General features: G+C 41.3%; 2 protein-coding genes across 6 annotated transcripts in view; one reads left to right on the forward strand and one right to left on the reverse strand.

Annotated features, from left to right (window-relative positions):
• On the forward strand, positions 1 to 18231 carry LOC127040524 (uncharacterized; the record flags this gene model as incomplete). The annotated part of the gene is made up of 2 exons (XM_050934820.1): positions 1 to 749; positions 18081 to 18231. Coding segments are annotated over 2 exons (900 nt in total), but the record flags the coding sequence as incomplete, so codon positions are not given.
• Positions 17288 to 27030, reverse strand: part of PUS7L (pseudouridine synthase 7 like) — a 19405-nt gene continuing 9662 nt past the window's right edge. For 4 of the 5 annotated variants that reach the window (XM_050936155.1, XM_050936157.1, XM_050936153.1 and 1 more), the window contains exons 4-9: positions 26022 to 26217; positions 24991 to 25089; positions 23096 to 23177; positions 20845 to 21125; positions 19750 to 19803; positions 17288 to 19067 (exon numbers count right to left, since the gene is read on the reverse strand). In XM_050936155.1, the coding sequence (XP_050792112.1) occupies positions 18738 to 19067; positions 19750 to 19803; positions 20845 to 21125; positions 23096 to 23177; positions 24991 to 25089; positions 26022 to 26217 (1042 nt within the window). In that variant the 3' untranslated portion in view covers positions 17288 to 18737. The remainder of the gene's footprint in view (positions 19068 to 19749; positions 19804 to 20844; positions 21126 to 23095; positions 23178 to 24990; positions 25090 to 26021; positions 26218 to 27030) is intronic. The other variant, XM_050936154.1, reaches the window with a different exon arrangement.

Consider the following 27030-nt stretch of genomic DNA (forward strand, 5'->3'; position numbering starts at 1 on the left):
CATCCTGCTTTCATTGGTGACATCTGTGATGCTCTGGTAGACATCTATGAAGACAATACTCTGACAGGATCATCTGGCAATACATCACGAGTTGATGCAAAGGCTCTTACAAAAGCCATTTCTAGTTTCAAGTTTCTTGTTTCTCTTGTTTTGTGGTATGACATATTGTTTGAGATCAACATAACTAGCAAACAACTTCAGGCAAAAGAATTTGATATATGTGATGCCATTAATAAACTTGGAGAAACCAAGAAGTTTCTGGTGGGCCGCAGAAGTGACGCAGCCTTTGAGAAAACATTGGTAGATGCAGGTGAACTTGCGGAGCAGTTGGATGTACCGGCACTTTTTGAACCAGATCCAGTCCGTATTAGAAAGAAGAGGAAGCAGTTCACATATGAAGCAGATGACGAACCTATTTATGATCCGAAAGAAAAATTCAAAGTGAACTTTTACTTTGCAGTCGTTGACACAGCAATACATTCGGTTGAAGAAAGATTCACATTGATGCAGCAAATTAGTTCAGTATTTGGCTTCATATATGATGTTTACAGTTTGCAAAATAAAACACCAAAGCAAATTATGGAACATTGCTTGAATCTGGAGAAAGCTTTGCAACATGGTGAATCCAAAGAAATTGATGCCTTTGACTTGTGCAGTGAATTGCAAGCTATTGCAAGACGAGTCCAAAGGAGTTCATCACTGCAAGATGTATTGAACTTCATATGGGAAAATAAGCTGACAGATAGTGTCCCTAAGACAGTTATTGCTCTTTGCATCCTCTTGACTCTCCCAGTTTCTGCGGCCAGTGGTGAGCGAAGCTTCTCGAAGCTCAAGTTGATAAAAACATATATGCGAACATCAATGTTGCAACAAAGACTTGTTGGGCTATCTACCTTGTCAATAGAACATGACATTGCTCACAGCATTGACTTGGAGGAACTTGTTTCTAAATTTGCTAAACTTAAAGCGCGGAAACATAAATTCTAAATTATAACATGTTACTCTGTGACCGTGTATTGTGTATAATGTATGTGATTGTTGGCGGGGGGGGGGGGGGGGGGGGCGCAAGATGGAAGTTTCGCCTAGGGCGCAAAATATCCTTGCACCGGCCCTGCATGTGGCATGGAAAATTTCAGGATGAATGGTTTGGGGAGAGGGATAGCTCAGAGGTTTGAGCATTGGCCTGCTAAATACAGGATAATGAGTTCAATCCTTGAGGAAGCTGTTTAGGAAAGTGGAGTAAAAAAATCAATCTAGGGATTGGTTCTGCTTTGAATGGGGGGGTTGGACTAGATGACCTCCTGAGGTCCCTTCCAACCCTAATATTCTAAGTTTGGTAGAGTTATAAGCAACTGAAAACAGGGCCTTATAAGGGGAAGTATTGACCAACCTTAAATATAGGCATTGCTACCAGTACCAGCTATAATAACCATCAATCTGGGCTACCCACAATTGTACAGAGACATGTTATTTATGCTGCTTTGCACCTTCCTGGTCCCCTACATTCCTAAGGAGTATTCACCCCAAGAAAGACTGGCAGTGGATCACACAGCAGGCAGGCCCCCAGAAACTACAGGAAAGCTGCTGCACCTGTGCATCCTTCAGACACCTTTTCTACACTTTTTTGTTTGCACAGACCCTCTGCAAGCTATCCTGTGGAAGGGAAGTTATAGCCATTTTTTCAACGGTTGCAGCATGCCTGCACCCCAGCAGAGCTCATACTGCTAGAGACCCCACTTGCATAGACCCTGGTGTGAATCTGGGCCCTTGCGGTTCTATGTACAGATTGTACTGAAATCAATAGAAGTTGGATGCAGATATCTGAGGGAAGAATTAATTATAAGGATTCAGTAGAGTATCTCCATTTGTGGAAGGGTCATCCCTACGCTTGAGGGAGAATTGTAAAAATTCCAATCTTGACAGTAGCTACAGAAGGCCTTGTTAGGCAATCTATGCCCTCTCCCTGCTTCACAGAGGAGTCACTAACTCCACCCAGCTTAACTGGCATGTAAGGTGCTGAGGCTCTTGTAAATGACCTCAGGGAGTGTCACTGAGCGTCCTGTCCTCTGGGGGATGTTAGCACTTTTCTTGAGGTATAGACAACAGTTGATTGTCAGAGAAACACTAAAGAGCAATACTCTGAAGTTTAGACATATGATGATTCCAGGCTGACAGGTCCGTTTCTGATGGCAGATGGGCAGAGCTTTATAGGCCAGCCATTTGTATCTACTTCCTTTACTATTAATAGAAATTTTGACATTTCAGATTTCAAAGTCTAAATATTTGGCAGTGCTAATTTCCCTCCATTGCAAATCTCCCTAGTTACATAACTTCACCTTTATGTTTAGACATTCTCAAAGCTCTTTACTTCAACTTCACCAAAGCTATCACTTCTCAGAGTACAAGCTTTCAAATTATAGTATGTCTGAAACTCTTTGCAACCGAGCTTTAAACATTTTCTCTCCAATCTAATTAAACTGCACCAAGGTAATCCAGCAGATATTTTAAATATTTATCCTGAGGGAACCTCATTAAATAATTTAAAGGAAATAACTATAAAATGAAGCTGTTTGACATGCTCATTGTGAAACACACCGAACAGTATTTTGAATACAGTGTTCACTAATATAAACCCTTTTTTTAAACATTTATTCATATCTACAGGCCATATTTTGAAAATATGAATTTTTGTGGCTAAATTCCCCAAACTGCATTAACTTATGCCAGTATTGTGGCCAGTAGAAGCTCCAGGCATAACTACTTTTCACACACAAATTATTCCTGCTCAGTGTAAGAGTGATCTGTACCAGGACAGACACAACCACACAAATGTCGGGACCCAATCCTAGAATGCATCTCCACTGTTCTAGTCACAAAGGGCCCATGGAGTGGCCTCCCCATGTTTTGGTGAGACCTAGAATTGAGGTTTCAGTGCTGCTCTGAATAGGTTTTCTTGTACAGCCTTTGTGATAATTTGGTCTGTTATAAATGTTTGACAATGAAAATGTAAGATTCATAAAAGTCTATCTGATTATTTTGTAGTAACCACCTGTACATGTAATTTTAAGAAAGGTCTCCTTGGATCCCCAGTTTCTCCTCCATGTATAGTCTGCCTGTGGGTAGGGCCAGCTCCAGGCACCAGCGAACGGAGCAGGTGCTTGGGGTGGCCAATGGAAAGGAGCAGCGCGTCCGGGTTTTTGGTGGCAATTCGACAGCGGGTCCCTCGGTCCCTCTCTTCCTCTTTGAGCTGCTGCTGAAGCACCACCGAAGAGGAGGAGAGGGAGCAAAAGATCCGCCGCCGAATTGCCACCAAAGAATGAAGCAACGTGATTGAGCTGCCGCTGAAGTGCCACCTACCGGCTTTATCTTTTTCTTTTTTTCCACTTCATCGCTTGGAGCAGCAAAAAAGCTGGAGCCGGCCCAGCCTGTGGGCATAGGCTTCTTTATAGTAATTATATGTTTACCGAACACCTTGTTTCACGCCACCTCTTTTCTCAGTTCTGACACAGAGCCCTTGTGTTTGGAGCTTATGGCATGTGACATTAACCTTCCCCCTTCAGTGAATTTGTCTAACTTGCCTCGCCTTGTTTCCTGATATGCTCCTATGCAGCCATGTCCTGTCACCAAGATCCTCAATACAATTTATTCATCTACTCTTCCTTCACATATGCAAAAACATGGAAGTTCTGGAAATATTTTTTAAGAAGTCTAACACTTATGAAAATCTTAGGATCCAAGTCTCTTGTGATGTTTGAGGCAAAAGCAAGTAACTATTTTAGACAGGTGATTACACTGATAAAAAACTGAGTCATGACTAGTTTATTTAATCAGTATAAATGGTTTTCTGAATGAAGAATGTATCAAGAGACACAGCAAGCCACTTGTGTATTACCAGGGAGAAACATCCAATGAGCTCTAAGCAGCCCTCTGCTTTGAGAGGCTTGTCTCCAGGCCTCCCATTCTCTGCTTCATAGTGCATGCATATAGTACTGAAGGGGAGGAAAGATCAGATTAGAGAACAAATACACCATCCTGTAACAGCAAAGTCTTTGATATAATATTGCTGCCATTCTTTGGTAATGCTGTGTAGTTATAGCTGTACTGGTGCCAGGATATTAGAGAGACAAGTTGAATGACATAATATCTTTTATTGAACCAACTTCTGATGGTGAGAGAGACAAACTTTCGAGTCACACAGAGCTCTTCTTAAGGCCTTCTTTGTTAATGCCAGTCTGATGGTTTGATGGCCCACAAAGGGCTTTCACAACTATCTAATTCTCACTTGTAAATTCATTAGAATGTTTTACATTGTCTACAGACAGAGACCTACTTCTTTACTTCACACTAGGAATGACATTTCTGCCGTTTGCTAATCTAAACCTTAAAAGTATTAAAGACAAACCTATCCTTTGAAGATGACAAGTCACTTCTCAGTTCCTCAACAGAATCAGCATAAAAAAATCTCCTGAGGGGAAAATCAAGTATCAGCTGTAAGACAGCTGCTTTGCCCAAGCAAAAATACTGTAGGCCTTTTGCAGACTTCCTGTTTGTGATCACTGTCAAACTCTTTGTGTAACTCAGAGTGGGATAGATCTGTGAGGTGCTGGAAGGTGCTACAGCAATCCAATTCTCCCTGTGAAGTCCTGACTTGTTTGAAGGAATGGGATCAGTGTGAGAGCAAATAAAAGCCTTTTGTGTGTCTAGATTCTTTAGCAAAAATAAACTAATGCAGTGCAGTTTACTATACTTTGCATAGTTCTTTTCATAGCAGTGAGATATGAAAGCAAGTCTGGCATGAATTACATAAGCTATACGGATGGGAGATGTAATATTTCTTATTGGATCAACTCCTGTTGGTGAGAGAGACAAACTTTCAAGGTTACACAGAGCTCTTCTTAAGGATTCTGTGTGAACTTGAAACTTTGTCTCTCTCACCAAGAGAAGTTCGTCCAATAAAAGATATTGTTGGGTCTAAACTTTTGGTGAACTTTGGGGAGCCAAAACACACCCAGACTGGCCGTCTCTGCATAATCCTTTCTGAACCCTTTATCGAACAAAGCACTGACCTGCAAACTACTCATGACACCCCCTTTATTAAGTAGCCATTAGCCTTTATCTCTATGCATTTACTTGTTAAACTTGCTTTTCCTGTAAAATATTGATTAATTATGCATGACCATTATCTTTTGTTAATCACTTTGTTTACTTCTGTGTATAAATATTAATGCTCACCCCTAATAAAGGGGCCACACTTAATCTAAAGCTTTGAGAGCTAAGGATAGTGTGAGCCCGTTGATCAACGCATTGGTGTCTGGTCTCTGACAGAATTGTGTGCCCCATACCAACTCCGCACGAACTCGGGTGCTGGAGAGGTGAGTGAGGACTTGCTTTATTACCTAACAATTTGGGGGCTCGTCCGGGATTCCTTCTGGTGCGGTACCTCTGTCCAGTGGTCAGACCACTCATATATGAATTGGCAAGGCGCCACAGGAGATTTCTCCCAGCCAATTCAATATTGAGGGGTCGTGTACTGGACAGCAGGGTAAACGCCAGTTGGAGGGCTCCTGTCAGACACCATGGGTCAAGGGACTAGCGTGCCTCTTGAGAGTCCGTTGGGGATTGTAAATAAGTTATGGAACGAAGGGAAACTCCCAGTACAGACAGGAATGTCTAGGAAGAAGTTGTACACACTATGTGTAAGGAATTGGACTGGGTATACCGCGGTATTGGCCGACCCGGAGATGAGGTGGCCTTCGTATGGCTCTTTCGAACAGGCTGCCTTAAGAGGAGTAAAGAGCCAGATCGAAAAAGACCATCCGGGACAGTTATGTTACTGGTTTTGTTGGGACACAGCAGCAGAGCTGTGGAAATCTTTAAAAATTATGGCAGTCAGGTACTCTCCCGAGAGTGAACCCCCTCCAGGTTATTTCGATGAAGGGTGTAGACCACGGCGTGTTTTGACTCGTCAGCTGGTCCCCTCTGCACCTGCCCCTATTCCTCCGCAGGGGAACTCTCTCCTTGTAGCAGAGGGGAATCTGCAGGATACCAGATTGGAATTTCTGCAGAAGGATGAGGAGGAAATGGAGGGGCAAACCTCGGGAGGAGTGGTTACTAGGCTAATGTCCAAGCAGGTACGGCAGGGTGCATGCCCCCCCCCTGAGGATAGCCCAGAGGATGTCCCCGTCAAATCTCTTGCGAGTAATAAAAGTATAGTTAGAGAGATGCCTTTACAGGTGCACGATCAACCTTATATGGGCAATGATGGACGGTTACAACATGCTAATATTGTGGAATATAAAGGATGGCTAGAATGGGACTTGAAAGAGTGGGGACAGTTGTCAGGGTCTTTTGGGGAAAATCCCCGAAAGATCATAGAACTTCTAGAAAGATTGTTTTTAAGTTATAATCCTACTTATACGGATGTGGATCAGTTGTTAAGTAGAGTTTTGACCGGAGAGGAACGTAGTAGATTGTGGATGGCAGAAAGGACATGGGGAGATAGCAATGCAGCTAATCATACTTGGATGGATAGGCGGGATCTGGCCGCTGGCTGGAATCCCCTAGACTGGACTCAGCCAAGGCTGACTCAGCTGCGAACAGATCAAGAGCAATTGTTAGAGAGACTCAAGGAAATGGCTCGCCGCTCGCCTAATCAGGCTAAGTTCATGCAGATTCGGCAGGAATCTGATGAGCCGCCCAGAAAGTTCTGGTCGAGGCTATTGGAGGGGGCCCGAATGTTCACTCAGATGGATCCTGAGAGAGAAGCAGACCACCCTACTCTTATTTCATTTTTTGTGAATCAGTCGGTGCCCCCTGTAAGGGATTACTTCTTAAAGTTTCGCCCTGGTTGGGGAGGTGAGTCAGTCACTTCAGTGTTGGACGTAGCTGATTTTGCCTGGGAGAAAGAAAGGAAAAGTAGTAAAAAGAAAGAGAAAAAGGAAGAATATAAGCTGATGGCTTTAGCTTTTCACGGCGGTGTTCAAGGCAAAGGCCGTGGCCGTGGCAGGGGATTCCAGGGTGCTCGGGGAAGAGGGTCCTGGCGACCCCAGCCATCAAAAAATTGTTTTCAGTGCGGACAGCCCGGTCACTTTAAACGTGAATGCCCCTGGGGACGCCCAGAGGGTCTGGTTGCATCCGCAGATGCTTACACAAGTGAGGAATACACCCCTGCACCACCAGCTCAGCCCATTCCCCAGGCCTGGATCAACTACGGGAAACAGCAGCAGCCGCAGCAAACTCAGCCTCCTCAATGACGGTACCCCGGGGGCGAAGGCAAACAATGTGATGGTCTTATTTCCTTAATGTCTTTAGCCGGCTCCTTTCTCACTTTCTCCCCTCCCAGCAAAGAGCCTCGTTTAACCCTTTCAGTCCAGGGACTGCCTGTCTCTTTCCTCATTAATACTGGGGCTACTTTCTCTCTTTTAAATCATGCCCCCTCTCCCTGGCTATCCTCTGAGGTTAAAACTGCGACTGGGGTGGAGGGCAACCCACAGTCTCTGGAACTCACTTTGCCTTTGAATGTTGTTTATGCTAATAAATGTTTTCCTCACCGTTTTCTTTTTTCCCCAGCTTGTCCGATCCCTTTGATGGGCCGGGATTTACTCTGTAAGCTTGAGGCTACTTTAACCTGCACTCCTGAAGGGGTAGGATTATTAATGACAGTGTTAGGAGATTCGGCCCCTACTCAGGGTAATTGGGAAACACCCCCCTCTCTCTCCCCTGACCTCACTGACTTGCCTTCAACCCTCTGGGGAATTTCTAACACTGATGTTGGCCTGCTCCTTTCGGCAAAGCCCGTAAGGATTCAGGTGAAGCCTTCCTTAACCCCCCCGTCAGTCCCTCAATACCCCCTGTCGCTGGAAGCCCGGGAGGGCATCCGCCCCATTATCGAGGAATTCATTGCACAAAAGCTAGTCCGCCCTCAGCGCACTCCCTGTAACACCCCTATACTGCCTGTCAAAAAGCCTCCTAAAAAGGACGGAAACCCTGTTCGTTGGCGCTTTGTACAGGATCTACGAGTTGTTAATCAGTATGTGGTCCCTCTTCATGCAGTAGTTCCTAACCCAGCTACTATCATCAGCCAAATCCCCTGGGATGCTAAGTGGTTCACTGTTATTGACTTAAAATCAGCTTTTTTCAGCATTCCTGTGCACCCAGACTCTCAGTATCTCTTTGGTTTCACCTGGGAGGGACAAAGTTATGTCTGGCAACGACTTCCTCAAGGCTACAGAGACAGCCCCACGATTTTCAGCCAGTGCCTCCGCCACGACTTGGAAGGTTTCACCAGTCCGCAGGGATCCACACTGGTCCTATACGTAGATGACATCCTATTAGGTAATCGCGAAGAAGCTGCCCTCCGCATCAATGGTAAGGCACTTTTATTATACCTACACACCAAAGGCCACAAGGTAAACCCTAAAAAGATTCAGTGGGTCTCACAGAAGGTCCGATATCTGGGCTTCATGTTAACCCCAGAGGGAAGACAGATGGACCCAGCCCGCATAAAGACTATTCAAAACTGCCCTCTACCAAACACCAAGAAACAACTTCGAGGTTTCTTAGGATTAATTGGCTTCTGTCGCCCCTGGTTGCCGTCCTGCGGGGAGTTAAGCAAACCGCTCCACCGACTCACTGCTAACCTTGCTCCTGACCCTTTGCAGTGGTCCCCGGACACTATTCAAGCCTTTCAGTTACTGAAGAACAGTGTGGCCTCCTCCATGTCTCTCCGCCCCCCCAATTACAGCAAACCCTTTCACCTTTTTGTCCACGAGAGGGGCGGAATTGCTAGTGGTGTCCTTACCCAGCTGAGCGGGCCCCACCATTTCCCGCTTGCTTTTTACTCTCAGCAAATCGACCCTGTCGCTCAGGGAACCCCATCCTGCACCCGGACTCTGGCAGCAGCTGCCCTGCTGATCACAAAGGCAAAGAGCCTAACCCTGGGTCATTTTACCACGGTTTGCACCTCTCATGCCTTGTCAGCCCTTCTGCGTAGGGGCACAACCCAAGTCTTTTCGGCCCATCGTCAGCAACAGCTAGAGGCCGAACTCTTAAAAAACACTAACCTAATTGGCGGGGCGCTACCACGTGCTGATGTTTCACTATTGGGAGGGGATCATATGACCGCGTGTCAGTTTCTCTCCCTACAGGCTCACCTTCGTACCCTTTGGAAAGCCTCGCAGTTTTCCCAGACCGTGCCGCTGGAGGAACAAATCCACCCGTTCCAACCAGGGGACTTCGTCTGGGCCAAAAAGTTCGTTCGTGACGACACCCTCCAGCCAAGGTTTACTGGACCCCACCAGGTTCTTTTGACAACCCAGACTGCAGTGTTCCTGGAAGGACGCAAATCTTGGATCCACCACTCCCACGTCAAGCCAGCTGTAGTGGACCACAGTGACGGACCAGCAGCTCTTGTCACCACTGAGGACACTGCCTTCGACCAGTGGACCAGCTTACCTCTCTCAGACATTAGACTTAAATTGACTCGAAAAAAATGAGAGGACCCTTTATTCTGACAACTGTATGTTTTTTTTTATGCTTTTTTAGTTTATTTTCTGCTTATAAAGATAATGCTTTTATTAAATATTCCCACGAGGTTAAAACTCGTATTTTAGGAAATAGAAGTGATTGCTGGGTATGTACTCAATTTCCAGTAAATGCAGCACAGGGACTCCCCTTCACACCCATTCCCCTAACCACTGCTAATATGACTTGGATGCCACCGACTAGAATAAAAGATCCAGTCCAACCCAATCTTACATGGGACAAAACAGGAGTGCCAATTAACAAATATCTCAGGGTAACCAATCAAACAGGATCACTGTGTTTTGTTAAAGAAAAAGGGTCAACTTTTCTGGGAACAAGTAAATGCAACATATATTTTAATGGCACCGCCTTTAGTAAAAATCTTGGCTTCAAGCCTTGCGCATCCCACTTATCCCATATGTGGATCCCTCACCCCGATCCAACCTTTTCAACTTTTTCATGGAGGGGCAGGTTTTCAGAGTCAGTTTTTAAAAAGCCCTGCTCAGATCTCGAGGGTGTCCAACTAATTGTTAAAGAATACACAATTGCCTTCTACAACTGCTCAAGCAGTACTACACTGCCCTTTGAGGACAACACTACCAAATTGTGCCTCTGCAGTTCACACAACGACCCCTCTGCGTTACCAGGGGAACAGTGGTACAACGGGTGGTGGGTTACCTCCTACTTTGAGAAATGGAATACCCAAAACGCATTATATGGAACATACTGGGTGTGCGGGCCCAAGGCTTATTATTTTCTCTCCCCTGATTGGGCAGGGTCATGTTATTTGGCATGGCTAGCACCGCCTTCTCGCATCTCCCTCACTCCCCCTCATTTTCCCCACGTTCGTAACATCCGTGAAACTGACAGAGATATTAATCTCCGTGATGGTTTGTCCTGGCAGCGGTGGGCTGGTCACACTAGCTTGAAGGGTGCTATCATCCGCCTACAGGGACTATTAGAATCTTTGACAAATGAAACTGCAACCCTATTTGAAAATCAGGCCGGGGAAATGTCCCAGCTGCGCCAGTTAGCTTTGCAAAACAGAATGGCTTTAGATATGATGTTAGCAGCCCAGGGAGGAACTTGCGCCCTCATAAATGAAAAATGCTGTGTTTTTGTAAATGACACCTACTCTGACACTTTTCAACGTACCAAACACCTAAGGGAAATGGCTAAAAACTACTCCTCTGGCCAGCCACCTTATGATTGGTGGGGAGCCTTATGGAATTGGCTGCCCGGACTTGGGTGGGTTAAAAACCTCTTGGTGGGTGTTATTGGGGCCATAGTAGTCCTTATAATACTGTGTTGCTGTATTCAGTGTGTCCCCTCCCTCATAAACTCATGTAAGTCAGTTTATTCTTTTCCCACTTCAGCTAAAAGCCTTACTCTCTTCGAATTGGCCCAGGCTGAAATTGCCAAGCGGCCCTTGAGATCTTAAAATAGGGTGTAGCTTTTTGATTAATAGTTATCTCAAAGCTACAAATGGAGGAATGTTGGGTCTAAACTTTTGGTGAACTTTGGGGAGCCAAAACACACCCAGACTGGCCGTCTCTGCATAATCCTTTCTGAACCCTTTATCGAACAAAGCACTGACCTGCAAACTACTCATGACACCCCCTTTATTAAGTAGCCATTAGCCTTTATCTCTATGCATTTACTTGTTAAACTTGCTTTTCCTGTAAAATATTGATTAATTATGCATGACCATTATCTTTTGTTAATCACTTTGTTTACTTCTGTGTATAAATATTAATGCTCACCCCTAATAAAGGGGCCACACTTAATCTAAAGCTTTGAGAGCTAAGGATAGTGTGAGCCCGTTGATCAACGCATTGGTGTCTGGTCTCTGACAGAATTGTGTGCCCCATACCAACTCCGCACGAACTCGGGTGCTGGAGAGGTGAGTGAGGACTTGCTTTATTACCTAACAATATTACTTCACCCACATTGACTCTCTAACATCCTGGCACCAACACGGCTACAACACTGCAAATAAGTTATATGGGTGTCAGTAGTGTAATACTGCATCTCGTTTTGAAATCTGAGTAGGCACTGGTGTTGAAGGAGTGAGGCAGGTTCTCTAACTGGAATGATTAGCATTAAAGGTCACGTTTTTAGCTTAGTAAGACAAGTGCTACATACTACCTCCTATACTGAAGGCACTTTAGACTGTACTAGTGGAAAGAAGGGTCACTAAATGAAGGGAGAGGTTAAAATGAAGAGTTAAATATTAAATAAAACAGAAAAAGAATGTGTGTGTGAGGGAGGATTTGAAACACATTTTTTCCCAACTAGATACCTAACATTAAACACGCAATATGGAATGAATAGAGAAGCCATAAATTAACAACGATACATAGCCTTTTAAGGAAATTTGTGGCATCCCCCCACAAGAACCAACACAAAATGAAACCTTACATCAAAAGTAAGGTTAGAAATGTTACGAACACACTGCTTGTGCATCTGTAGTAATCTAGACCAAAACTATGCTTTTTTTCTCCATGACTTTCTCCTTTATTTTAAACTCTTTCTGTCTAATCCCTTTAAACAGTTTGTTCCAGGAAAGCCTACGCTGTTTCCTCTGATATATCTTGGACATCTACAATCCCTCTTGAGTACAAACTGGCATTTCATAAAATAATGATGCATATCCCTTCTTCATGTTCACAATAAGATTTGGAAATCCCAGATACTTCCGAGGGATGGATGCTTCCTGGGCGGTGACATCTTAGGACTGAGTCTCCACTGACTTGTTCCTTGTGCAGTCATTTGCACCTCTGTAAAGCAAGTGTAAAGCAGCACTATTCTTACCTGGTAGCATTTTACATCCATTTTGTAAATGTTAATGTCTGCACAAGTTGCAAGGCAGTGAAGAATCAAGCCCTCAATTTCTGTGCCTCCTTCATTTCCATAGGATCTGGCAATCCCTATTGTCTTAATACTATTAATGGCCACATAGCACTCCTTCTCTGCTAACCCAGCTTTTAACGGGCTATCTTTGAGAAATATGCCTCCTTCTTTCAATCTAAGATAGCTCCAATTCTCAATGGGCCAGGCTTTCAACAGGTGTAAATCTGCATAGCTCTCTTAACTCTAATGGAGCAGTGCTAATTTACACAATCTGAGGATCTGGTCCTATATCTCCTTTAGCCAAACTTGAACTCACCCACATCTTTGTCTTCCTTCTAATTTGCTTCTCCTTTCCTGCCATCAACCGCACTTACAAAAATTATCTTCTCTCTAGACAGCCTCTCCTTCCCAGCATTTCTACCATCCTGCCAACCTTACTCCATATATTATCACTAATCTCTTTTCACATGATACCGTCTCCAACTCTCTAAAGTCACTTCTTCACAATACCCATTCCGCTACCCCAACTCACTAGCAACCTTCATCCCAAAATTTCTGTTTTCCAGCCAAGTGATTAAGAAAATAGCTTTCTCTTACCTTTCTAATCCTGAAACATGCCAAGCCCATGCTGTGGTAGGGAACATATTGGGTAAAATAAATGTTAGAGGCTCTGTACCTTCAATTTAAAATTAGTTTGTTATTTCTTGGGAAGCATAAATAGAGATCAGTTATGAATTTATTGTTATATTAAGACACCCAGAGAGGGTATGTGTAATACTGTGATTTACATTTTGCTAAAAATACCTTACCTTGTTTTGCTTATGTGAAAATATGGTCAGTGAAACCAGAAACTTCTGCTTACTCTGAACGTCCTGATAAGAGTAGAGAGCTACCTGTAGTGGGTGCACTACTGAGAATTGGGACTTCTTAGCACTGGCATGATAGTGTAGACTTTGACTTTTGGCATGTAACTTTTTGAGGAACGTGGTTTAGCAACATGGTGGCCATTCTGTTAACAGGCCCCATTTGCAATGTGTTAAATTAAAGAATGTGGCTATACAAAGGGAATGTTGGTATTAAGTTACCTGGTCTGTTTGCAACCGATGTGGTGGTTGTATTTTTTCATTAGAAACTTTTAATTATTTGGGGAGCAGAATTATGGTAAACTTCCTCCTGTAAGGAGGTCTGAGTTTAGGGTACATCCTCACAGTTCTCTCCGGCTTCCCTCAACTCAGACTTCAAAAACTTTGATGTCATTCATGGCTCTGAGCTCTCTCTCCTCCCACACCACGAAGTTTTATGACTCTACCTATTACCACTTCAGCAATACTGTCCATGGATACCATCACTTTTGACTCCACCGTGCTGAAACCAGGGCCGGCTCTACAGTTTTCGCTGCCCCAAACAGCGCACCGAATTGCCACCACAGACAGCAGGGGCAGTCCATGTACCCTTAGGGCGGCAGGCATGTTTCTGCGGCAGCAGCAATTCGGCGGCAGCTTCTATGTTTAGCTGAAGCCGCGGCGGATAGCTAAATATAGAAGCTGCTGCCGAATTGCCTACACCGCAGAAAAGCCACCCTAAGGGCACACGGACTGCCCCCCGCCATCCGCGGCAGCAATTCGGCGCTGCTGCTTGGGGACAAAACAGGGACTGCCACCCCTTGCAGATTGCCACCAACGCACCAGCTTGGAATGCTGGTGCCGGCTCTGGCTGAAACCCCAACACATGCATTCCTCTCATTTCACTTTAATCGCTGCACTCTCTCTCCTGAACTTGACTCCAATTCCAGAATGTGCACAGCACTGCCACCATTTTGCAGCATCTTTCATATAGATTCACAGGGCAGTGGCTGGCTGGGCTTCTCAGGGTGGATGCCAGGACCACCTTACCCCTCCTCAGAAACTATGACCTGGCTTGGTTATAAGAAGCCCTCTAGGCTAGATGGAGGTGTCAACCCCCTGCCCCTTAGGCTGAGTGGGGAGCAGCAAAGAGGTATTCATGCTCTCATCTTGCAGCTGTGCATTTTCTTTGCCTGCCAGTGCCCTGGGGATGGGGGTTAGCACAGCTAGTCTTTTCCTTGAGATTTTGTGCTGTCATTTAATTGCTGACTATTGTTAATGCTGACTAGCCACTGTATTGCTGTTTTGTTTGGGTCAAGATAGAATTGTTTGGGTTTCCATGTATCTCAGTGTGTTATGTCACAACTTTGGACAAGGACCTAGGATAATAATTGCAAATGCACTTATGTGATTTAGGAGCCTAAATCTCACCATTTAACCTGAATTATGTACTTTTCAAAATTTTACCCCTCATCTTGGCAGGAGGTAAATTTATTGGGCTGTTTGGGCCAGTATCATAGGATATTGGGATATAGGGAGGGATTTTTTATATATATATTCCACAATTCTGGGATTCAGCGAGTAGCTAGGACCAAGAGCCTGAGCAGCAGAGACTGCCCGGAATGTATGTCAATTGAAGCTCTAGCTCTATCTACAAGGGTAGCGACTGCAGCTTAAACCTCACGTCCAGGCCTAGTTGGACTGGCCGGTTTCTTTCTATGGGTAGCCATTTTGACCTTGGGATCAGCCAGTCAGAACAAAGGTTGGTTCATGACCAGGCTGAGGATCTACAACCCCCTTTCCCACAAAGATTATGTTCATCGCCCTCTTTTGTTTACATTCTTGTTATTTATTTGCATAATACAGTTGTGGCCTTTGTGCCATAAATTCTCTCTAGCTTGTGCAGTGTATTTTTGGCATCCTCTGGGCAAAGATGCACGACTAAATAGCCCCATTTCCAGATATCCCAACTGGTTCCACATTCATTTCAGGATCTGCTTCAAAGCTGGCATCGGTGTAGTACTCTTCATGGACTCACCTCAAACTTTTAGGCCCAGATCCATACAGGTATACTTTCTGCAGTTTAGCATTATTTAATTTATATAAAGCATTATGATTTATGTACAATACAGTATAACTCTATATGCATGCATACCTAATATAGATGTATAATGAGTAAGAGCTCCAATGTGAACTCTTGTTGCAAGTAGATGGCTGGGCCATGAATCATTCCAAATTAATTTTCTCTGGATTTCTCAGATTTGACCTATGAATTTAAAAGTTACAAGGAATTAATGGCCTTAATACAGGTATAAAGGTAAAATGACAAAACTGTGGGTTTTGGGGTTTGGTTGCTTAAATAACCAGGATTTATTAAATACAAGTAGTTTCATGCATGTGAAAACTCATTTCTATGATTTGACTAAATATACTCATTTTCTGGTCAGGTAGCACAACTACTGTGCAAATTAAAACATGATTAAAACATGCTTTTGCATAGCATTGGTGGAGATGGCTGTCTTCAGAAGCTGGAAACAAAAATTTGGGTCTGATCCTGCCTTCCCAGCACTCCTAAAGCTCCCTTTGTTTTCTAAATGCTTTGCAATAACAGATTTGATTTGAAAAAGAAGGAATAAAAGTTCAAATCATTCTCTGACTTGAATCATTGTACTTTTGTTGCTGATTTCTGTGGGAGTTCAGAGCACAAGGAATGTAGGACTGGATTTATTAGCTGAGTATAATAGGCCAAATCCTCAGCTGGTGTAAACTGAAATCAATATAGAAGTCAGTAGAGCTATGCAGATTTATACCAGCTGAGGATCACAAAACATGTACCTGATTTCTGAGGAACAGAAATATAATCATATGAAGAAGCTTTTTGCAATGTGAATGTAATATAAATCCATTCCATTCTGAAATCTCCGCACATTCTGATTAAAATTAATAAGATTTGTCCAATTTGAGTCAATAAAAATAGCACAAATAAAGAAAATTTGAATTTTCTCCATTAAAAATGCACATTTATCATCAATGACTAGAAACGTCAACATGCCACTAAGATTAAAACCTCTTTTGTTAGGAAAAAATTCAGAGCCTGCCTTCACCAGTGTTAACAAAATGCCTACTAGGTTTATCAAGGGTGAATACCAATAGAAACGCAAAGAATCAAGACAAGGAGTGATCAGCTCTTTGATCTTTCCTTCTTAAAATCAGATCTGTGCAGTGATTATCCTTTCGTTGTATTGCTAAAGCTCTTGTGATTACACAGAATGGCTTTAAGAGTCCAGTACCGCATCCCTTTCTCAGGCAAAACTCTCATTAAAGTCCATAGTTTTTACATAAGTAAGGGTTGCAGAGTTGGACCCAAAGGATATATATATGAACAAACCTATTTTTTTGCATATTTTTACACTGAAATATTTCTGACTTTTTTTTTAAATATACAATAAAACTAAGCAGGCAGAAGATTATCATATATACAAACAATTTAATTACTACCTTGACTTCTTCCAAGTAGAATGCTTCTATTGCAGGAATTATATTTATGGATATCAGAAAGCTAGCTCTTTCTGCTCAGTTGCTGAAAGGATGATTTGCTTAAGAAGATTAGTCCTTTCAATGCTCAGTAGTACTGGACAAATGAGCCTAAAATTACTATAGATTAACTCCATTAACATCTTCTTCTGAACATTTTTAAATGGTAGACCTTTCTGTGAAAAATCTTTTAATCTAACCTTTTATGTGTCCCTTCAAATCAAGTATCAGCTATTAACACACACATTTAAATTTCATTTGTTGTGTTGATGCCAGTAAAAAACGATGATCCTCAAAACTATTTTGAACCAAGCAGTGAAAGTACCAGTCTGATCTCAATAAAAATTCATCAGCTCTAGTTATTCCCTCTGAGTGATAGAATTCAGCAAATCTAGTGAAGACTGAAGTGGATGTACTGTAGGAAAACATGTTTAGGTTTGGTTTCTCAAGTGATTTGTTGAATCTTTAAGCAAGTTGTTAGTTTTCACATAGGTTTTACCTTAATATGATGAAATGCATTAAAAGTGACATGTTGCAATAGTCACAATAGTTTATTTAGTGTACAATAACACTGCAAATATTACTGGCATAAGAGTTTATTTCCCACCTGACACTTCAGTGCCAAATCCTGCAATGCTTACTTATGCCTTACAAAGACAATCACAGTGGGGACCTGATCCTTCATTCTAGATGACCATTTTTACACCTCCATTGAAGTCACTGGAATTACACTTCTGTCAAACTGATGTAAAGGAGTGATGAATCAATCCTGGAATATTTGCCTTGCTAAGCATTGAGCAAGAATTACAGGACTGAGGTCACAGACAAAAGTAAATCAGTGTTGTGTTTACCAGAGTGTGAGAAAATTGAAGCATTTGTAACTTACACATCACTTCTCTCAAAAATGGCCAAAGTAGTTCTCTTCCACTGGTTATTTTTAAGTCACAGTGCCATCTACAGATTAAATATAACATACGTAACTCAAAGCTTTTGTGAAAGTTTTGCTTCTTATTTTATTATTCAGTGTTCTGCCCTTCCATGCCAATATCATCTTTTTACAAACTTCTTTCACAGAAGAATTTTATAAATAACTTTTAACCGTGATAATGGCAAGGTTCTAGTGACAATCACTGCAAGATTTCCTCACAACCTTAAGCTTGTGCAGTGAGCAGGTTTGACCAGCAACGAGCACACTGCCTGAAGTCAGGAAAAAAAAACATTAGTACTCTTCTGTAAGTGTATTAATGGCATGCTTACCCCTGGGTCCTGAAGTTCCTGTTTACATATATTTTTATTTTGAGCCTGTTTTTTTTTCTTCAAATTTCTCAGTACAGGAATGACTGAAAGACGAGCATGCTGTGAGCTTAAAGAAGCGTCCTACAATCAGCAGGATGACTCAGCACTATTACTCACCTCACATATCCTTTTAGCTCTGGGGTCATATGCACAGCGAAAACAGGTGAGGGTGAATGGGACTTAGAACTCAGCAAGGTTTCAACAGGCCTGGATGTTCACTATGATACGGCAGCTTTCCTAGTAGACAGATAGTACTAGATTGTAAACACGTTGTGGCAGAAGCTGTCTTTGTGTGTCTTGTACAGCACCAAATATATAACCAGCCCTTAAGATGGTAATAGAAAAGGTAAGGAGGAAATGACCATTCACCATATTCCCCTTTCTCCAGAATCCAGCTTTGGTCATGCGGTGTAAAGCTTGTGCAAATATCACTGGTTAAAAGCCAGACCTGCAGCTCTTGGCTTCTCTAAGTATGACATTATATATAGTTTAGTATTGTTTGGCTCCAATGTACTCAGGACCACAAATTTAGTTTTAAAAAGAAAGTAATAAAACCCTAAGTAATTCATTAATTCTTTCTGAACTACACTGTACATGATGAACAAGATTAGCTTTCCCTATTTTATAGGCAACATATATAAAATACCTCCATGGATTATGTTACTCCTATAACTTTTTACTATGAACATTCTAAAGGTCACATTTCATTATTTCCCTCAGACAAACAGTTGCATAACATGATGGATCAAGGTCAAATGACAAAAGAAGAGATGCTTTAGTTTCATTTAGGTGACTGTCTTCTTCGGTTTTGATTTCCTTCTCATTGTCTTCTAAGAAATGATATGACAGATTGTGGATATATTTCAAAATGTGTCTGTAGCATCCAGGTGTGTTCAGCTGTAATGCAGACACCCTGAACCTGCATGTCTTCAGCCCATCCTTGGCAAGCCTTTCATGGTACCACTGCCCAACTTTATTATTGGGATACTTGATACTGTGTCCAACCATTGGAAGAACCACCTCAAGGGAAAAAAAATATATACGTGAGCCACAAATGTGTTTGAAACAAAGCCACCACTTTCCCCTTTAAAATTTAATTCCTTTATGTTTTAGGGCCTGATTCTGCAAAGAAGCCACCTCGCTTCCACACCATAAAAGCCCAAGCAAGGCTCTGGAGGACAGATATTTGAGGCTTAAACTGAAAGGCACAGAAGCCCATCAAAATGCCAGTACTCTAATAACAGACTACAAATGTACCAAACTGATTGTTTTCTGGATTGTTCTGAGATATAGAAATACAGAATATGTTAGCATTCTTTGTAAGTCTCCAAACCCTCGTATCTTCAGCCTTTTCATACCCTGACCTTCAAATACTCTTGATGCTTCTCCTAGAACGGGAGGATTGAAATAAAATGTTTCAAGAAAACTACAATTAGTAGTTTGCTAACATTCAATTGACAGTAACAGTGCACAAAAAAGCGCATCCAACCATGATAACATTGCCCTTATGTTCAGTACACATGAGTGAAGACTTTCATCTTTGTGTTTGCTGTGAGTCCACATTAATTTCTATGCCAATTTTCCATAAAGGTGCACTCTGAAGAGAAATAAAACTGCACCTGTAAGTTAATCAGATTTTAAAAACAAAACTCATCATCATTAACATATAGGACCTGAAACATGATTTTTCAAACAAACTCACCTGATGTATTGCATATTTGTTAGCGGACTCTTCTGGAGCAGTTACTACGTGAACCTGGTATAAAATGTTTAAAAAAAATACTTACAGCTTGACAAACAGTAGAAAAACTATATTATGAACCAATCACATATTTGTCTTATCCCATCCTCTATTAAAATCAAGAATTAAGGCCATTTGACTACTCCAAGGAGAAATTGTTTCACTCAACAAAAAATTAGAAGTGTTTTACACAAAGTAATCATTTTATTAGTACAAGGCCTTGCATTAAATATAAACTAAATAAAACTAATGTTAATTACTGTTGATGTACAGATCTACCACTATAGTTCTAATATGCTTGCCCATCTCAAGTTCAAGGTGCCAATCTAATTTCATGCTAGAAGATTAATGTGTAAACATTCACATTTAGCATGAGAACCATATTCCATTGTTTAATATTAAATTTGATCGCTTGGCCTTCCATTGAATTGGGTCTATCAGTTTATTAAACTCACTCTTTTTTTTAAATAACATTTTGGCAAAATCACAACGAGCATAGAAAGCTACTGTTTTAGAGCTCTGAATGTTATTTACAGTGACTTCTAAGCTGCTCTTGCTCACAGAAATATCTACAAGAAATCCATTCTTCAGCTAAACAATTTGGGTGATATTCTGGCCATTGTGAACACCATTACAATAGTGCTAAAATTCCACACTGGTGCTGATACATGGGGGAAAGACGGCTGCCTTTTAGGTCCTCCATGACCAGATCCACAGAAGGATGTAACAGAAAATAGTTCAGAGACATCACGTATGTGTAACCATTCAGGACAAGTCCAGGTCCCTACAAACACCTTCATGCATTCCTACTCTTAACATGAATACTATGAACAGTCAGGACAGAGAAGAGCTTTTATGGTGTATAGAGCATGTATGCCTACTTGTGGGGAGTTGAGGGAGGGCTAAGCCACTCCACAGTAGCCAAAGGTAAGTAGTAAAAGTAGCATAAATGGGTTAGAATGTTTAACTAAACATAAAAAGCAGAACTCCTATATCTTAAGCTATTTAAGTGTGTTAAGCTAACTTTTACAAGAAATATTTTGTAAACTCACTCACTTTGTCATTCAGAGAAGAATTTTCATCAACATTTTCTTCAGAGAGGACCAGATCACCCTCCACTACTTTTGAACCATAGGTCATAAACCTAAAAGATGTCGCTTCATTCCAAATTTTACTGCAATATGCATGAATGTAGAATATACGCATGGAATGAGGAATGCTGAGCCATCCTCGTGTACAACCCTCATGGTTTACACCATAACGATTCAAGGCACGAAGCAACATCTTCTCTCTTACTTTAAATTCAGGCAACATTGCCAGGGTTCCCTTTGCATCATCTGAAATAAACAGAAATCAACATTGGAACAACAATCTGCTTTTCAAACTTAGTCTGCTGGAAAGTGAAAAACTTAAATAAAAGGATAAATTAAATCAGATGAGGAAAAGGATGTCAGACTCGTTTACACTAGTTTTTATTGTTTTGTTTATTATTCCCTGCCTTTAACTTCTCATGTCAGATAAATTCCATCTTATCTACCTTTTAACTAATGCTAATTAACTCCATTTTTGGTAATTTACATTAAATATAAATTAAACTGGCTTACTATGTTCATTACTTCAGTCCAAAGAGTTTCTAGTTCCTTAGAAATAAAAGCATATCACATCATTGCTAGCAGGGTGTTCTTACACCATGTAAGTAACACATGAAAGAGAAGTGTATTACTATCAAAGAACATGAGATACTCAGACGTAGGCCTACATTGTCAGAAGATGGACCTCCCTTTTGGAAGCACCCACAAAATGTACATCAGTATTAGCACTTGCATTGCTAAGTACCCTGATTCGTCAAAGCAATGTAAGCACCAAGTCATTTTTTGTAGGAAAAAATAATGTGCTTGTTTTATTTTGTAGATGCAAACTGCACTTGACAACAGGGAGTCTGAGCCTCAACCTGGATAGAAACGTACCCCTTTGTGTTAATATTTCCTTCTTTCCTTTGTAATTTTATCCAGATTTTCTCTTTGATGAGAAGTCATTTGTGTAGCCTTTTATTTCGTGCTTTGGGAAAAGATAAGCATTTGTTTTCAGAGTTCAGATCAATGCCTTTTCATGCATCATACAACACACTAGAGTACAGAAGGACTCAAAGGCTCTCTTCTGTGAATTGAAGCACATCTGTACCCCCTGAAGCCACATACCCTAGCTTTTCTGGCAATATACAGCAATAACTGGATTTACAGACACGGGAGATTTGGGGTCAACAGTGACTTCAAGATTTCTGACTCTGCGAGAAAAGTTAGGGTCTGAAGAATGACAGCAGAAAGAGATGTGACAAACGGAGCATTTTACTTAAAAGACAGGTATTAGTTTTTGAAAATATGTTTCAGCGAAGAATGGAACTCAAGATAGGTAAGTCAGAGAGAGAGTGGAAGGAGATGCAGAGTTGAAAGTCAATTACATAGACATAATGGCCAAAGCTGTAAACAAAGGCTGTGATTTTCAAAGGACTTAAGAAAGTTTGGCACCCAACTTTCATTCAGTTTCAATTGCAGCTGGGATCCCAACTTCTGTACACTCCTTTGTAATTCCCAATCAAAAAGAATATGGTAATTCAAAAGAAGAAGAGAGGTGGAGGACAAAAGAAGAACATAGCCTTTAGGAACGTCTCATATATTTTCCACTATGTAGATGTAAATAAAGATTCTCCACTGCTCTGCACTTGGGAGATGGCAGCATTTTACACTCACTTGCAAGGTATACATAATTACACAGGGTGCAAGGCACAGGAGACTCAGAACCCAGAACATTTTGAGACACAAAATTCCTATGCTCTCAAGAAGTGTGAAGTGATTTATTGTATTGTCAGTTTACACAAAAGAATGAATCAGCTACTGGCAAAAGCAGAAATTGTATGAAAAAAATATGACTATTAAGAATAATTTTAAGTGACAATAGAATTATTAAAATCTCATTAAATTTAAACTAATTGATAACACTCACTGTCTCTACCAGATACTTGTTGAAAATGTAAAGAAAAGAAATTATCTAAAAATACCTTCAATGCAAAATGTATAGGGCCAAATCCTGGGGTCTTTGCTTGGCTTTTACTCAGTTCTTATTAAGTCAAGCTCCCAGAGCCTGATCCTCCTATCACTTCCACCAGTATAATTCCATTGACTTCAATGGAATTACTACTGATTTACACCAGAAGAACTGAGAGAAACTCAGGCAGTATGCAGCAAAACCCTCACCCCCAAAAACACATGTTCTGAATAACGACAAAAACATTTTAAAATGTGGAATTTACCGCTTTGAAGAAAATATCTCTTTGCCTGGTTTACAGGATCATCTGTATCTTCTGGTGTGAAAAACAACTTAATGGCTTTTACCTTTGAAAAACAACAAACATGAGGTTACTGTGTTTTAATGTAACTACCTGTTTGATGAAAAAGACAACCATATGTCAGTTCTGTGGTAGGATACTATATAGCATCTCAAAACTCTGACCATTTCTTAAGCACGATGGCTCAAATTCTCTTCTCTGACAGAAGAAAGCCCTAAAATGTCACAAGTGTGAAATCAAGTGGCTACTGTATTCTCCCCTTGGAAAGGATGGGAACAGCCTTCAAAACCTCCAAAGGGGAAGTTAATGATGCAGGGAGTATTACTTTTTCTATAGGTTTCAAGATGGAAATCTTCCAGGTTGCAAGGTGAGCATGCTGCCTAAAGCAGTAGCACTCTGGTTCTACCTTGTGGCCCTCAAACAAAGCCCACAGTGGCCTAATCATACAATGTTCACATGGAGGGGCTTACACACCCTCACACAGAGGGGACAATGATATGCCCAGGCTGTGTCTACATGAGATTAGATCGGGGTTGTCAACCTTTCAGAAGTGGTGTGCCGAGGTTTCACTTATTCACTTTAGTTTAAGGTTTTGTGTGCTGGTAAGAAATTTTAACATTTTTTAGGTTTCTCTCTCTAAGTCTATATATAATATAACTAAACTACTTGTAGGTAAAGTAAACAAGGTTTTCAAAACGTTTAAGAAGCTCCACTTAAAATTAAATTAAAATGCTGATCTTAAGCCGCAGACCTGCTCAGCCCGCTCCCAGCCTGGGGTTTCATTCACCTAGGCCGGCAGCGGGCTGAGCAGGGCCTGCAGCTGGAACCTCAGGTTGGCAGCGGGCTGAGCGGGGCCGGTGGCTGGGACCCTAGCTGGCAAGAGGCTGGTAGCCAGAACCCCAGACCAGCAGTGGGCTGAGCTGGGCCAGCACCCCAGACCAGCAGTGGGTGGATAGCATCCTGTGGGATCTAAGGGCTTGATTCTCTTTGCATGCAGGTGTAACTATATTGAATTTTATTAAGTTTCTCAGATTTGAATCAGTGTAAGTGATGAGAAGAATCAGTCCCTATATATTAGTTCAACAATAACTTCTGATACCATGGACCTCATTCTCTACTGCCTCGTACCTTGTGCGATAATTTACCTGTGTAAACTGTCACACAAGTTACATGACAGTGGAGAATCAAGACCTATGTCTCATGAAATATTATCTGAGAAATTAATTCAAATAGGCTTGCAAAGAAGAATTTATGTGGAAAGAAGACTGGCTGAGAGACGGTAGCCAAGGGATAATGAGGAGGAACAACATATTGAGAAATGCAGATACATCTACTGTGATCTTAAAGAGTTTGGGGTTTAGATCTGGTCTTATTCAATATTCTTACAAAATTTTAAGAAAAAAATATCTCCCAACAGTCTGAATATTCACAAGTTAAAGAGCACTTCCCACCATGAACAAACTGTAAAAAAGAGCTTTTGATTTAAATTGTTCTGAGCCTAGTACTAAAAGCAGATGTCTTCATGTAAAATTATATTGTATACGACAACTGCAGTGTGACAGCCCCCAAAAATACTGAAAACTACTTTCCACTCTATTTAAAATAAATAATGTTTAAGCGTAATGTTAAAATTGAACATTTTGTTTAAATACTAAAACATTCATGACTATGACACAACATTGTTAATACGTGGTGGGAGTTGGTTTTGCAGTCTCCTCCAACGACACTCACACTACTGTTATCGCACATGGAGATCACCGTTCAATAGGATGGTAACCTCCAATGCTTGATTCAGACATGCCAACTGTAGCCATAGAAAAGAAGTAGACTAGTCATTTGGATTATGAGGTGAATTATACCATTTCTTCATTCAGCAAAGCCAATCCAATTTGATCTGTCTGAACATTCTGTCCATGCCCAAATCGCTGAGGTCCATAGTAGTTTACAAAACCTTTTGTCTACGGTCAAAAAGAAATCAACTGGTTAGAACATGAAAATATTAAATATTCATTAAAACATTAAGGTGCATATTTTTAAAGGTATTCAGAAATTGCTCTGCTTCGCGTTGGGAGGACTAAGTAACTTAGACAGCTAAGTCCCATTTTCAAATGTGGCTTAGGCAGTTAGGAGCCAAAGTTTATGTCTGCATTTAAAGTGCAAAAAGTCCCTTTTTTGCACTACAACTGTGGGAGCGACTACACTTGTTAATGCCTTTTCTGCGGTGGAACTCAGAAGTTTCACCACAAAAAGAAAGCCACCTTCACGAGAGGCATACAGCTCTTACTGCTGTTCTTTTTGCGCTGTTGTGAAAGTGAAGACACGTTCTATCTGTGTAAACACCTTTTGGCCTCCAGAGGATATCCCACAGTTCCAAAAGTGAGCATTCTGGCCAGCATCTCTGCTGCTTTGATGCCAGGTAAAGGGACGTTCCCCCCTCCCCCTGTAAGCCCCTGGAAGTTTGAAACTCCCTTTCCTTTTGCTTGCAGCTGTGGCGGGGAAAGCAGCCAGACAGCAGGGGGGGTAAAAAAAATGCCACGAAAGAATTGCCTCAGCAACTCTGGTTCATATAGATACCCCGTATCTGTCAAATTCGCCATCTGTTGTCTTGTACTACTCTGGGACCAGAAAGCTGTGGCACAGAATGAACCCACTAACTGTCCTCCCTTTTTGGCAAGTTGCTCTGTTCCTGGTTGTTGAGCCACAGAGACTAATCAGCAAAGGGCACACAGCTTCTACATTTTAGAATAAGTGAAATGTTGCCTGAGCTGAGTGGAGATTGCAGGTAAAAGATAGCATGAGAACCATCTTGTTCTAAAAAAGCAGCATGATAATTTTGATGCGGCAAAAAATATTTCCTTGTTGAAAATGAAATCATGGCATCTCTTTTTACCTTAACATTCTCAAATGCTTCAGATATTCTCTCTTTCAGATCTGCAGAAGAGTCATTGCTCTGATGTTTTAGATCTCTCAAAATTATATCAAAGTGGTTCCCCTTCAGCTGACCGAGTCTAAGGTGTTGGCACACTGAATGGATATTATATACTTTCATTCCTTTTTTTTCAATTGTGCTTCCAATTTCTTTCAACCTATACAAATGATAAATTGGGAGTTTATGAAGAACTGTCGATAAGACATTCCAACGGGAAAAAAAAAGTTTCCTTCACAAATACTTTGTTTGCCTCAGCACGAATTACATGTAAAACTGATTTTAAAATACTTGTCATTCAAAGGTTTTCCCTTTGTCTTACTTGAAATAAGTCACAGTCGTGCTTACTGACTGAGCATTTAAAATAATTTGTGATCTTGAAATTAACCCCTTATCAAATGATGCTTAGAAGCTAATACAATTAGTTTAATGGAAGGTTTTAACAGTCTATAAGTGAAAAATTATCAGGTGGATCTAATGTTATATAGGGGTTTTCAAATTGTTCATAATATGGACCATGTTTTAATAAAGAGATTGTCTGATGGACTATCTCCCTCCAATTCATGATCACATGGACCATCTTCCCTCCTATTCGTGATTGAATGACATCTTTCTGGTGATTACAGCAGTTGCTTTCATGGGAAAAGCCATAACCTCCCCCTCCCCCACTATTACTAAAATTAAGTAGTATTTATAGTTTCTTTAATGCAGTTTAGTAGCTGGAAACAGGAAGAAGGAGCCAGCATCATGTGACCAAACAAAACTCTGCAGACCATCAGTAAATGCTCCCTGGTGGTCAACAGATCACAGCCTGAGAACTACTGCTCTTATTACAGAAAAAGGTACAAGAAACAAAGAAAAAAGAAAACGTTCACAAGTGTGTTGCAGATAGACGATTTCTCCTTATACATTTTAAATTTATAATCTTATTGTACTTCGCATTTTGGAAATATGGAGGTAAGTAAGAAACAAT

This window comes from Gopherus flavomarginatus, chromosome 1, assembly GCF_025201925.1.
Source record: "Gopherus flavomarginatus isolate rGopFla2 chromosome 1, rGopFla2.mat.asm, whole genome shotgun sequence".
NCBI classification, from domain to species: Eukaryota; Metazoa; Chordata; order Testudines; family Testudinidae; genus Gopherus; species Gopherus flavomarginatus.